The sequence below is a fragment of the Tachypleus tridentatus genome, chromosome 6 (assembly GCF_004210375.1).
Source record: "Tachypleus tridentatus isolate NWPU-2018 chromosome 6, ASM421037v1, whole genome shotgun sequence".
NCBI classification, from domain to species: Eukaryota; Metazoa; Arthropoda; class Merostomata; order Xiphosura; family Limulidae; genus Tachypleus; species Tachypleus tridentatus.
The window spans coordinates 52,146,834-52,159,534 of NC_134830.1; the positions used below are offsets into that span (position 1 = coordinate 52,146,834).

At 32.7% G+C, this 12,701-nt stretch overlaps 1 protein-coding gene across 4 annotated transcripts in view; it reads right to left on the bottom strand.

The window, feature by feature from the left end:
* The window catches only part of LOC143252503 (uncharacterized), an 80,162-nt gene that overhangs the window by 18,506 nt on the left and 48,955 nt on the right, over positions 1 to 12,701 (bottom strand). For 3 of the 4 annotated variants that reach the window (XM_076504748.1, XM_076504746.1, XM_076504747.1), the window contains 3 exons: positions 10,165 to 10,244; positions 7,672 to 7,748; positions 4,248 to 4,339 (listed from right to left, as the gene is read on the bottom strand). In XM_076504748.1, coding sequence (XP_076360863.1) covers positions 4,248 to 4,339; positions 7,672 to 7,748; positions 10,165 to 10,244 — 249 coding nt within the window. Of the gene's footprint in view, positions 1 to 4,247; positions 4,340 to 7,671; positions 7,749 to 10,164; positions 10,245 to 12,701 lie in introns of those variants that run through there. The other variant, XR_013029016.1, reaches the window with a different exon arrangement.

Consider the following 12,701-nt stretch of genomic DNA (forward strand, 5'->3'; position numbering starts at 1 on the left):
TATAATCTCCAAATAATTAACAAATGCTTTTTAAGCAAAACAACTTTTATATTTTATCTGTTATTTTCAGTAACAAAACAAACATTCTCTTTGTGTTTGGTAGATTTGACCAATCTCATAAAAAAAATTAGTAAAGAAATAAAAATTATATGCACCTTCCAGTCATGCCTAGCTAATGATAGAGAAGTTGCAAGGTATGTGTGGTGCAAATACATATATGTTATCATATCTAATAACATAAACCTGACCTTTACAAAGTGACCAGTCTTAGCTGAGTTTTAGTGGACTAGTATTTTGTAATATATAGTCTCATTTCTGTCATAATACACTATATTTATATGTACATTATTACTCTTTACAAAGAAGTTTTTTAAATGTATTTTACTTATAACATAGAACAGGAGTTAAGTAAACCAAACAATTATCTGTTCCAGCTACAACTTTTGTACTTGGCTGCTGTTTGTTATAGGTTGGAAAGCCTGAAGAAATTTGGCACCAAGAGAATGTGAAATGAAATAAGTTTTATATATATATACACATTTGAATAGCTAACACTTCATAAATTACAATATCAATACTACAGAATTCCATTATAATTTATCAGGTTTAGTAACTAAGCTGTATTTATGTACAAAAGAATTTGAAATTTCACACAGGATAGACTCAACATGCCAGCACAAATGTTTGTCTCAAAAGAAAAAGATGCCACATTTATATCTGAAAATGGCTGAAAAAAGCACTTATGGGATATTCTGAGCATTCAGTTGGTTGTTCACATGCCACATGTAGAAGTATGTGTATATAAGGGGATGTTCCCCAAAATGGAAAAAAAGGGGAGTGGGACCACTGTGTTTGATTCAGTACGAGTAATATTTCAACAAATATGTAAGATAGGAGGTTCTTATATTCTATTTTTTCAGTATTGGTAATTTGGATTCTTAATTTGTACAAAAAATTGTAGACTTTGTACCTTGGCATCACAAACATCTAATATAAACCATTAAACATTCCATGTGACACATAAATTGATACTAAGTTTTTTATATCAATTTTTTTAATTAAGAAATTAAATAATGTATAATGTGAAAATGTTATCTACAGTTTTAAACCAAACGTAATGACGTTAACTCATAAAATAGTAATTTAATAAAATTCTAAATGCAAGTCAACCAACAAGATGGCATGGCCTTTGACCAGTGCACATGGAAAGATTTAATATTTGTATCATAATATTACACTTATTATCAACTGTAGATTACAATTCAAATAATAAACTTTTTAAACACAACAGTATCTAGTATATTTGTCATTAAAATCATGTATAAAATTTTCAAAAATGACATGGTCAATTTGAAAATAGTTTGGCATGACCAAATTTAAAAAAATTCTTAATTAAATATGGAGAAAGCACAATGTTGAGAAAACTTTATTTTTAACTGTCTAAATATGTGACTGGCTCTCCTCAGCATGTCATAACATTTCAGAGCCTTTCAGTAACTTTATTAATTTATGTCAATAAAACTAAAATCAGAATGTAGGTTATTAAAAGTTTTTATATTATTCACATCCTGAAACCTCCCCTTATAGTTTGTATGACCTCAATATCATAAAAACTACACTGCTTGCCTTATCCTAGACATAATCTAAAAACAATTTCAAGATCAAATGTACAGGGTCATCTTGTTAACATTTCTTTGTGTAATAAGAAATATTTTCAATTCATGAAGAAAAAAAAGCTCCATCAATCTACATTTAAATTTTAAGGCAGTTTACAAAACCATATGCTGGTTTTAAACTTCATGCCTTCAATGGTCATTTTAAACTGGTGTTGATGCACATTAGATAGTGGATTTGATTTGGTACTTATCAGTTAATGAGTTGACCCTCACTGTATTTAACTTTTTGTAAACCTTAAATAGCCTAGCTTGAAAATTAGTTAAAGCTACTTTTAGAACATTTGCTTCTAGATGTTTAAGTATTATTTAAGATTAAAGTGCATACTGGATGGAAAAGTTAATTTTTATGTTGACAAAAACAGAGGAAAAAAAAAAGGTTAGGTAACTACAACTGCACAAGTCCAAAGCTGCAATTGTAAATACATACGTGTGCAGAAATGTCCCCATTGTGAGGCATAGCTCTTCAGACATGAAACAAAAATCTGAGCTTGTACAAGTCAGAGATTAAAATTATAAAATTAAATACAATTGAAGAGGTAAAAAGCTAAAATATTGAAAATAATATTGCTGAAGATATAAGAATATCATTCAAAGAAGAATAAAAAGATATTTTTCATTTCATAATTTTCAAAATTTTGTATCACTACATTGATGATTTAACCATTTGGTGTGAGGGTATAGAAAATAAGAGATAAAATACAAATGTTTAACTCAAAGAAAACCTGTTAATATTCATTTAGGACATGATAGAGATTAAGTAAATAATATCTAATACAGTATGAAATAATTATGTTTATTCATACCATAAAAATCATTTTTTACTCAAATTGACTCAACAAAGGCTTTGGAAAGTCACAGACAAATCATTATTATATCAGATCATCCCATAAGTAAAGTCTGAAAATTTAATACAAAAAGTGCATTATAATTTCTGTCTTTGTAGAAGGCTTTAATGACTAAAATATGTAGTAGGACATGTATAACATGTTCAGACAAATAAAGGAAACTAACCCAACTTCAGTGATGTCAAGAAAACCCACTTGTAGAGAAATATATATATGTGTAAAAACAGCTCATTTGGGTTGAGAAAGTATTTTATGTAGAGGAGAGAACAACATTTGACCTTCTTCGGTCATTGTCAGTGAACATGACGTAAAATATTTTCTCAACCCAAACGAGCCGTTTTTACACACACACACACACACACACACACACACACATATATACCAAACTTCACTTTTACAAATCATTAATCAAATAAACCCTTATGAAGATGGATTTGTCTGAGGGGCACATTAGGCATATAATGCTTTGTGAGTTTAAAAAAGACAATAGTGCAGCAGAAACTACACAAAACATTCAAGGTCTCTCAATGAAAGAAAGCGTCAAAGGTGTTTTCATAAGATCAGACCAGATTACTACAGCTTAAAAGATGTGCCACATTCAGGTTGTCCTGTCGAGTTTAATGATGACTTGCTGTTGGATGCACTTCATGAAGATTGTGCTGTAACAGTTGAAGAACTAGTACAGCAGCTTAATTCAACCCTTTCAACAGTTTGGAAAGGTGTCAAATTTAGAAAATGGGTCCCCCATGATTTAACAGAAGCCAACCTTAGAGCAAGAGTGGACATTTGCACTTCTCTGCACTCTTGTGAATGTAACTCACCTTTTTTAGTGACTGGAGATAAAAAATGTATATATTATAAAAATATTAAGCACTGCAGACAATGGCTCAGTGCAGATAAACAGGCTAAAGCACAGCCCAAAATAGACCTTCACACGAGGAAAGTCTTGTTGAGCATTTGGTGGAATATTGTTGGTGTGATCCAGTTTAAGTTGTTGCCACTCAATGTAATGATTACATCTATTGTCAACAGTTAGAGCACCTGAATGTTACACTGACAGAAAAGAGGCCTGCTTTGATCAATCTTAAATGTGTTGTTACACCAGGACATTGTACGGCTCCATACAGCCAGCATTGCATCTGCAAAGATTGAAGAGCTAGACTGGGAGAAACTTCCACATTCTCCTTATTCTCCAGACCTTGTCCCATCTGATTATCATCTATTCTAAAGTTTGCAGAATTATCTCGATGGAAAAGAGCTTGGAACAAATGAAGATGTCAAAACTACCCTCTCTACATTCTTTTCCTCCAAACCCCAAGTATTTTATAGAAGTAGTATTCAGAAGCTTGTGAATCATTGGCAGGAAGTAATTAATAATAATGGAACATACATTATTGATCAAATATCATTAAAAGCATTTGAAATCCTTTTGTTTTTCTGAACCTAAAATTGGACATTACTTAAGGGATGATCTGATACAACTTTACCAAAAACTCTGAACTGTAATGCTTACTAAATGGTTGCTAAACATTGTGTAAATACAATTAATAGTTTAAAAGTTACAGTACATATAATCCCATGCTTATGTGATGATTACTAGGTTGGTCAAATTAAACAAGCCTACATCTTAAGGCTTAATAAATTTGTTGATGAAAATGTGCATCACATGGGCACTTTAAAAAAAAAAAAAGTTCCAGCAAAATGTGTAAAACTGAAATATACTTACCATTCTTATCTGTAGCTAAAACATTGGCACCTTTGAGCAAGAGAGTTTGGGTGACTGTTATAAGGCCATTTCTGGCTGCTATATGTAAAGGCCTTAGAAAAGAAAAAGTATCCACAATGTTAGTGAGATAACAACTTAGATCTGTAATGCCAGTGTCATCAAGTTTTAAAGATGTATTTATCTATTTAATTATATTTATCATCTTCAAAGATAAGAAAATTCTCCTAAACTGTAATGGGGAGGTTGTTGATTTTCTTAATGGTTTCATTTCTCAGTGTACATCAAATTTCTGTTCATTTAATTACCACAAGCTTTTTAAAAATCCTTTACGAACAAAATTCCAATTAGTTTGGGGTTAGTTTGCATTTTTGTAAACCACAAATTTTTACATTCAAGTTGGTGGCCCAGATAAAAACCACTTAGAATTAGTAGGGTTGGTGATGGGTATTCAAACTTACGACTCTCAGACTGCAAGTCATGCAACCAGCCATCAGACAATACTAGGCCTTTTACACCAATGACACAAAAATGGAAAAATTCACTGACATGACATACTTATAGTAAAACCTTTTGAAATGTTGTCATTATTTTATTTATTCCTGGGTATTTTTGACTTTATACTGTTAACACAATGATAATGTTTCACTTAATAGTCTAAACCAGGGGTTACCAAACTACAGCCCGCGAGCCAGATACGGCCCTCAAGGTCATTTTGTCCAGCCTGCCAGCAGCTAGCCACTTGGAAATAAAAAGTGACATTTCATCAAATGTCCAACTGTCAAAATAAATCACACCAATGATCACTTTAAACACAAGACATTATGATAAAAAGAAACAAGGCTGTCACGCACACTTTTAACCAATAGTAAAATTCTTCTTTTGCCCTTGCTTCCTGTTTATTCCTATTGAGGCACATATCTATGAAAGCATTAGGATTTCGAAAACAAGTACAGATTTAACCCTTGTCCTATCGACTAGTCTTGTAAATTCAGCGGCCTAGGGTTACCGCTTCAGGAATCTCATTTCTCTAAGTAGTCGGTTTATGCGCTTTTTGTAACTCGTTCTTAGATAAGTGTCATGGCAAACGTACATTTCAATATATCTTGTTTGAGTGTGTTTGTACCAATACAATACTTTTCTCACAGCATTCTGTGTTTTTCATTTTCAGATCCTGTTTTTTTTCACCCATCGTTATGGCTGCTTTTTAAAGAAAAAGTGGACTCTGAGTGTCATGCTTTCAATGAAGAATGGGGAGAAAAGCACTTCTTGTGGAAACAAAAAAACAGAAAGCTATTTGTGTGATATGTACTGGAAGTGTTGCCATTTTGAAAGAGTACAATCTTTGGGGTCACTATGAAACAAAACATCTATCAACATATTTAAAATTTTCAGGAAAGTTCCATTCTGAGAAATTTGAATCCATGAAACGTGTTTTTGAATCTCAAAAGAATCTCTTCACTAGAAAGTTTGCTGAAAATGGATTTGTCACTCGTACAAGTTACAAAATAGTGCATAAGATGGCAGAGCGAGGAAAACCTTTCACTGACAGCAACTTCATCAAAGAGTGTATGATGGAAGCAGCAAGTGAGCTGTGTCCTGAAAGAGCCAATTTCTTTGAAAGTATCAGCTTTTCCACAACTTCAGTTGTACAAAGAGCAGAAGAACTTGGAGAGAACATCACATTACAGATATGCCAAAAAGCTAGAAACTTCCTATGGTATTCTCTGGCACTGGTTGAGTCTACTGATCTCTCGAGTACGTCACAACGTCTTGTGTTCATTCGTGGAGTTAATTTGGACTTTCAGATCATGGAAGAGTTAGCATCAGTTTGCAGCATGCACGGAAGAACAACTGGAGAAGACATTTTCATGAAAGTGCATGAAACTTTGCAAGACTATAACCTTCAGTGGAATCAGCTTAGAGGTGTAACAGTTGATGGAGGAAAAAACATGGTTGGAGTAAAGAAGGGTCTGGTGGGGCTGATCAGGAAATAGTTGGAAGATCTTCAACTCCCAAGCTCTCTGTTCATACACTGCATCATACATCAGCAAGCACTCTGTGAAAAAGACTTGGATATTTCTTGCGTACTGAAACCAGTCATTTCTGCAGTGAACTTAATTCGGGGTCATGCACTTAATCATTACCAGTTCAAGGCTTTTCTTGAAGAAATTGATTCGGATTTCTGTGACTTGCCTTATCACACGGTGATGAGGTGGCTCAGCTAAGGTAAAGTCTTGTCTAGTTTTTACAAGCTGAGAAGAGAAATAGTTATATTTATTATCAAGAAATATAAAGTCAATTCACTTCTGTCGGATTCATCCTGGTTGTCAAAGTTGTCATTTTGGTTGACATCACATCCCACATGAATGAATTGAACTTGAAACTTCAGGGGAAGAATAACCTTGTCTGTGATCTCTATAGAATCATTAAAGGATTTTGGAAAAAGCTGTCATTGTTTGAAGCACACTTGGAAGGAGGAAACCTCTCATTTTCAGTGTTTCAATGAGTTTCATGCTGGAATCACAGAAGATGTCAACCTGGAGTTTCAGAAAAAGATTATTGGTGATTTAAATAAGCATTTTTAGAGAGATTTTTGGATCTTGACAGAATCAAAAGTGACATTCTCCTTTTTCAGAACCCTTTTAATTGTGTCATTGATGAAGTGCCAGTGGAACTTCAGCTGGAGGTCATCAATTTGCAAGGAAATGACTTGTTTAAAGCAAAACAAAGAGAAGGGCAACTTATTGAATTTTACAGCTGCATACCTGAAGATTATTTTCCAAAGCTGAAGCAGTTTGCATCTGGTATGGCAGTGTTCAGAACAACTTATGCCTGTGAATGAGCATTTTCAAAAATGAAGTATGTGAAGTCGGTACATCAATCAAGGTTGACTGATGAACATTTGAAAGCAATTCTAATGATTGGATGCAGCAATTCAAAACTGAACACTGAAGATATTTTGAAAGCCAAAAGCCAATTTCATAAATCTCACTAACTTTTTTGCGGCTTAGTGAAATTCAGATATGTACTCACTATTGTGATGTGACAATTGTTTTTTGCTAATGTCACCTTCTTTGATAACCTTTTGGTAAATAAAAATGTTGGTTGTATTTCTGTTTGTGTTTTTATTATATATGTGTATTGCATGCTACTCCTACATGACTAATGTGGCATCCTAAACTTAGTGTTAGGTCTTTTACAGAGAGCTTTCGTTCTAGCTTATGTGTATTGAACATAATGATCATGCAGCCTCCGTTTCTCATTCCCCAAGTAATCTGGCCCCCTGTGAAAAAAGTTTGGTGACCCCTGGTCTAAACTAATAAGTTAGTAATCACTGGATTTAAGTTAAGCTTTTACATAAATAAAAATCACTAATTAATTTAAAATCTTTTTCAACACGCACACACACACAAATTATACTTACGTTTTCAGTTCAACATTAGTCATATTAACTATAGTGTCACATTTTTCTAAAAGGGTTAGGGCTGCTGATTCTTGATTCTGAAGATAATACAAAAAACAAACAAAATATCATTAAATTTAAAAATAATTAAACTATCTCTGATGATATTGGTTTGTTTTGAATTTCACACAAAGTTACACGATGGTTATCTGCACTAACCATCCTTAATTTAGAAGCGTAAAACAAGAGGGAAGGAAGCTAGTCATCACCACCCACCGCCAACTCTTGGGCTACTCTTTTACCAATGAATAGTGGGATTGACCATCACATTATAATGCTCCTATGGGTGAAAGAGTGAGCATGCTTGGTAATGATGGGGATTCGAACCTGTGACCCTCAGATTACAAGTCGAGTGCCTCAACCACCTGGCCATGCCAGGCCCCAAATGAACTGGGGGAATCGTAAGCCTATCAAAGTTTACGACATGCTGAAGTGGGTGCTGGCTCTCTCAAAATGATGATGAGGAGGCTCTGGGGATTCAAACCCACAACACCTCAGATTGCCAGTCAAACTCCTTAACCACCTAGCCATGCCAGGCCTCGCTGATGATATAATAGTGAAACTTACACACAATGGATAAGAGTAGCATGCTACTTGATTACAGAAATAATGAAATTAATCAACAAAACCTTTCTAGTTTACAAAACAAATACAACTTCAAAAGTTCATGATGGAATTAAACCCATTACCATTTTGAAAAATTTGTGTAAAGCCACAAAAAAAATCTGTAATAAAACAACTCAGATAACTTTAAGATTGTTATAAAATAGTTTTATTTCTGTTCCAATGTTTCTGGCCATAGCCTTGATCTTGCTATTATGTGAAACATTTATATACATTTATTTTTAATTCTCTCTTACTATTCAGCTTGAAACAGGGCTTAGGCCTAAAATGTTGAAATAAATCAACAACACTACCTCTTTTGACTTTTTTTATAATATTTATCAACTGTTTTTATTACTAAAAATACAGTCATCATCCACAGAAAAAAATATTAAGTTTGAAGATGAAATTACACCTGAAATTAATTACTATTGTATGTTAGGCAGATTTTCACATCACCTACTGACAACAGGGTATAAGCCACTTGTATTAGAATAACACAAGTCTTCAACTTTAATCTTTAAATGGTGGCCATCATTAATTGATGCTGCTAACTATAAGATTCCTGTTGTTTAAGGGTTAAATTAACTAACAATACATATTTAAACATGTTCCTTACATCCTAACACCAATGTACAGTATGACTGAAAATGTTTTACTTTTTAAATCAAAAACTCAGTGCTGGACACAATCTGAAACAGATGAAATGATAAAACATCTTATAAAATAACCAATGCTTGCCTGACACATACAGATGTACAAAAACAGTAATGACATGAACAGAAATCTACAATTACACTTTTTCATTTTTATGTATCATTACGTGTATTATCTTGAAATGTGTAGATTTTTATAACATTTATGACAATACAATTTTAAATTTAATATTTCACATAACTGAAAACTTAAGGCCTGTCACAAGTATGGTTGTATTAAGTATTCTACTACATTAAGAATCCATTACCAAAAGTATTCTCCTACATATCATAAAAGAAATATACTATTATTTTAATAGGTTATATTTATACATTGTGCTACCTTTTCTTTCTCTTTCATAGCTGCTTTCTGCAGCATTTGAATAACTTTGGAACATAATAAATAAACCATGTTAGACCTATGACACTATGCCTAGATCTTGCTAAACCCAGATATTTCTAGGGTATATAGTACTGCACTTGTATTTCTTGCACATTTTCTTCATTCATTCAATTACAATAAAACACTGAAACAGGGGACTTGATTTGAGAACACAGAAAATGGTCTTATTTACATTCATTGATGGATATTCCATTGGTATTATGTAACCCAATCACACAACTAAGGTATGTTTTTTTAATTGACCCTCAAAGTAGAAAAGCCTTAATACTCTACACCTGTGATTTTCACAACACTTCTACTGAGTGCCAAATACGATAGATTGTCAGGGTTACAAACCATTATAAATTAATATACAGTAGGCTAAAGAAATTGATTTACAGTACAACATAGCACTGGTAACTCTTAGACACAATACACAGGGTATACATGTAGCTTAAAGGAAATGAAATTACAACAAAATGGTTTACAATAGAATAAACAATGTGGAAGTGATTAAACTGTATTATGTGGTGTGTTTTTTTCTAAACAACATAATCTAACAATTTCTTTAAGAGGGAGCACATCACTTTTGTTGGTTGTAATTCTTACACTGTGGATTAAAATAAACAAACCACATTTCACTCTGAACACAAACTCCAAAAATAAATTCTGGAATTTCTTTTAGATTACAAGCAGGTTTAGAAATTATAATATGTTTGTTGCATATTACAACTATTGTAATTAACAACTGAGAGAAATCCATGAACCACTTACTTGAAGGCAAGCATGGTGGAGGGCTGTATTGCCCAATTTATCCTGGAAATTTGCATCAGCTTTGTGTTCAAGGAGAACCTCTGTAGATGAGAAAGATTGTGTATTATGATCACAAGTAAAACTTGATGTTTTTACATTCAGTGAAATAAAGCATTAAGTACTTTTTTTTCTTTACCTGAACAATGTTTTATCTTTGAGGCTTCATAGGTTTAATACAAACAAGTCACTTAAGCACACCTGAGTTGTGTATATTAACCCTGATGAAGCCTCAAAGACGAAAAGTTGATTAATATAAATACCTGAAGTATAAAGGTCATTCTTCTAAACTTTTTATCAAAACATGTAAATCCCTCAGTAAGCAAGACAAATTTTTAAAAACAACATGGAATTTACGAAGTAGCAAATAAATTTTCTGCAAGACTGTTAATATTTTATCCATGCCTTTATTATGGCATCTATCAGGTTTGATGTTGTTTTTTTTTAACTTAGTAGATAGAGTTTCTGTAAATAATTATGAAATTTAGTTAGTTATATAAAATATTAAACTTTGTTAATATTAAATTCAAGTACATTAGAAGTCTTCGGTTTAAGCATGTTCTAATAGTTAGGTGCTTTATCTGGACATCTATGAAAGGAATATTAGGTTATTCTTCAGGTAGTATGGGAACAATATAACTGATGTTGGGACTGAAGCTAAAATGAAACAAGAATTTTCAAAATGTCTACTAAATTCTCACAGCTCATCTTCAGAGTCCAAGTAACGTGTAGAAGCTTTTAAAACCTTTTTTTTCTCTTTGAAATACATGTTTTTTATGAGCAGAAAGATTTGTGACCTTGCTGTTAAGCTGCCAATTGATTACAGAAAGCTTAGTAAGGAAAAATAGTTTTGTTGACTCCTAGTCTTAGTTTATTGACTTTAAGCATTTTGACTTTCAGGATTTTTGAAAGTGCACACAGAATGTCAAATTTGGCTAACTGGTTGCAAGATTGTCTCTATGTTCCAGATAGAGCCAAACTGTTTTTTTCAAAGCTACATCAAGTTGCAGATTATTTCTGTTTGATGTGTGAAGTGAATTTGGAAATTTTATTGCAAGAAGATTGTAAAAAAAAACAAAGGTTTAAATCTCAAACATGAATCTGTAAGTTATGAAAACAACTTCTTCAGAGGGAATGCCAAAATCTATCATCATCTTCATGGGTGACCAGAATCTAACAACTTCTTTGTGAGTGACCAGAGTATAACTGATTTAAAAAAAAATGTATATTCTACTTTTCTGTAAGTAGATTACTTTCATATAAATTCATTTTGTAGCATTACAGAAAGAACTCTTTCTCGTTACAGGTAAATTATTTGAGCAAACTGATGGTTTATCTTAATGAACTTTAAACTTCCATCAACAAGAGAGAATCCTCAACAGCAATGACACTTTAAATTCTCTTAGGCAAGATTAGGGTAAATTAATCTGAGATTTGTTTGCCTTTAGTAGTTATACTTCTGTGTACAGGTAATCCCTAAATCCAAACACGGGCACACACGTATCTGATTCAATTTTTTTATTCATTGAAATCTCTACCACTCCACTCTCAAATTAAACTAGGGTAAGTTAATGTATGAAACCTTGGGTGTGGTTAAATACAATAATTGAAAGGGTTTGACCTCCTGAGTCCAAATTGTAATCAGATTTCAAATCGATCAGATGATGATGGAGCTATAAGTTAAATGTTTGTATTTGAAAAGCTGAGAACCATTCTATGAGCTGCTCTGAAAGCTTGATGAGTTTGGATAATGAAATCTCTTAGAGAACTGTACTCCATCTCAGCTCCAGCTCCATACAAGATAAAATCAAGTACACTGTCCAAAAAGATAAGATCCCTTTTCTGAACATCTTGACAAAATAGCAGTGATATTACATCACTATCAGTCCTCACGGAAGACCAACACATAATGATACGTGCTTTTAACAAGACACAATAGCTAGCGATATGGTGACTAGATAGAATTCTCAAATAGAGCTGGTGATAGATAAATTATTCCTTTCATTAAAAAGCAGAAAAAGTACTAATAATAATGGTGTAATGAGAAGCACCACTAAATACTTGAAAGATCAGGTTCAGGCCAACAATTTACAGGAAGTTTAGAAGTTTCAGTACAGTTTCAATTATGGTTTTACATTCTGATTTTTCAAAAGCATCAAATGGATACAGGATGTTTTCAAATATATTTAGTACATGGGGGTGAGGGGGGTGAGTTTGGCATTTTATGGCACTAAGCAACTAGGCTATCTGTGCCACACATCCAGTAAAAAGATAAGAGTAAGCTTAAAGTATTAAAATTTATAAAAAGGAATGAATGTAATACAAAACAAAATTGAAATACAATATTTATATGTAATGTACAACAGTATGAGAGAAATTACATAACACTAGTTTTAAAGGACATTCTGTAGCATAAGTTAAATGGTAATAACTCACCAGTATGACTAACAGGTAAGCACAAACACCAGCATTAGTCACCTGAAGTTAGACTTTCCAGTCCT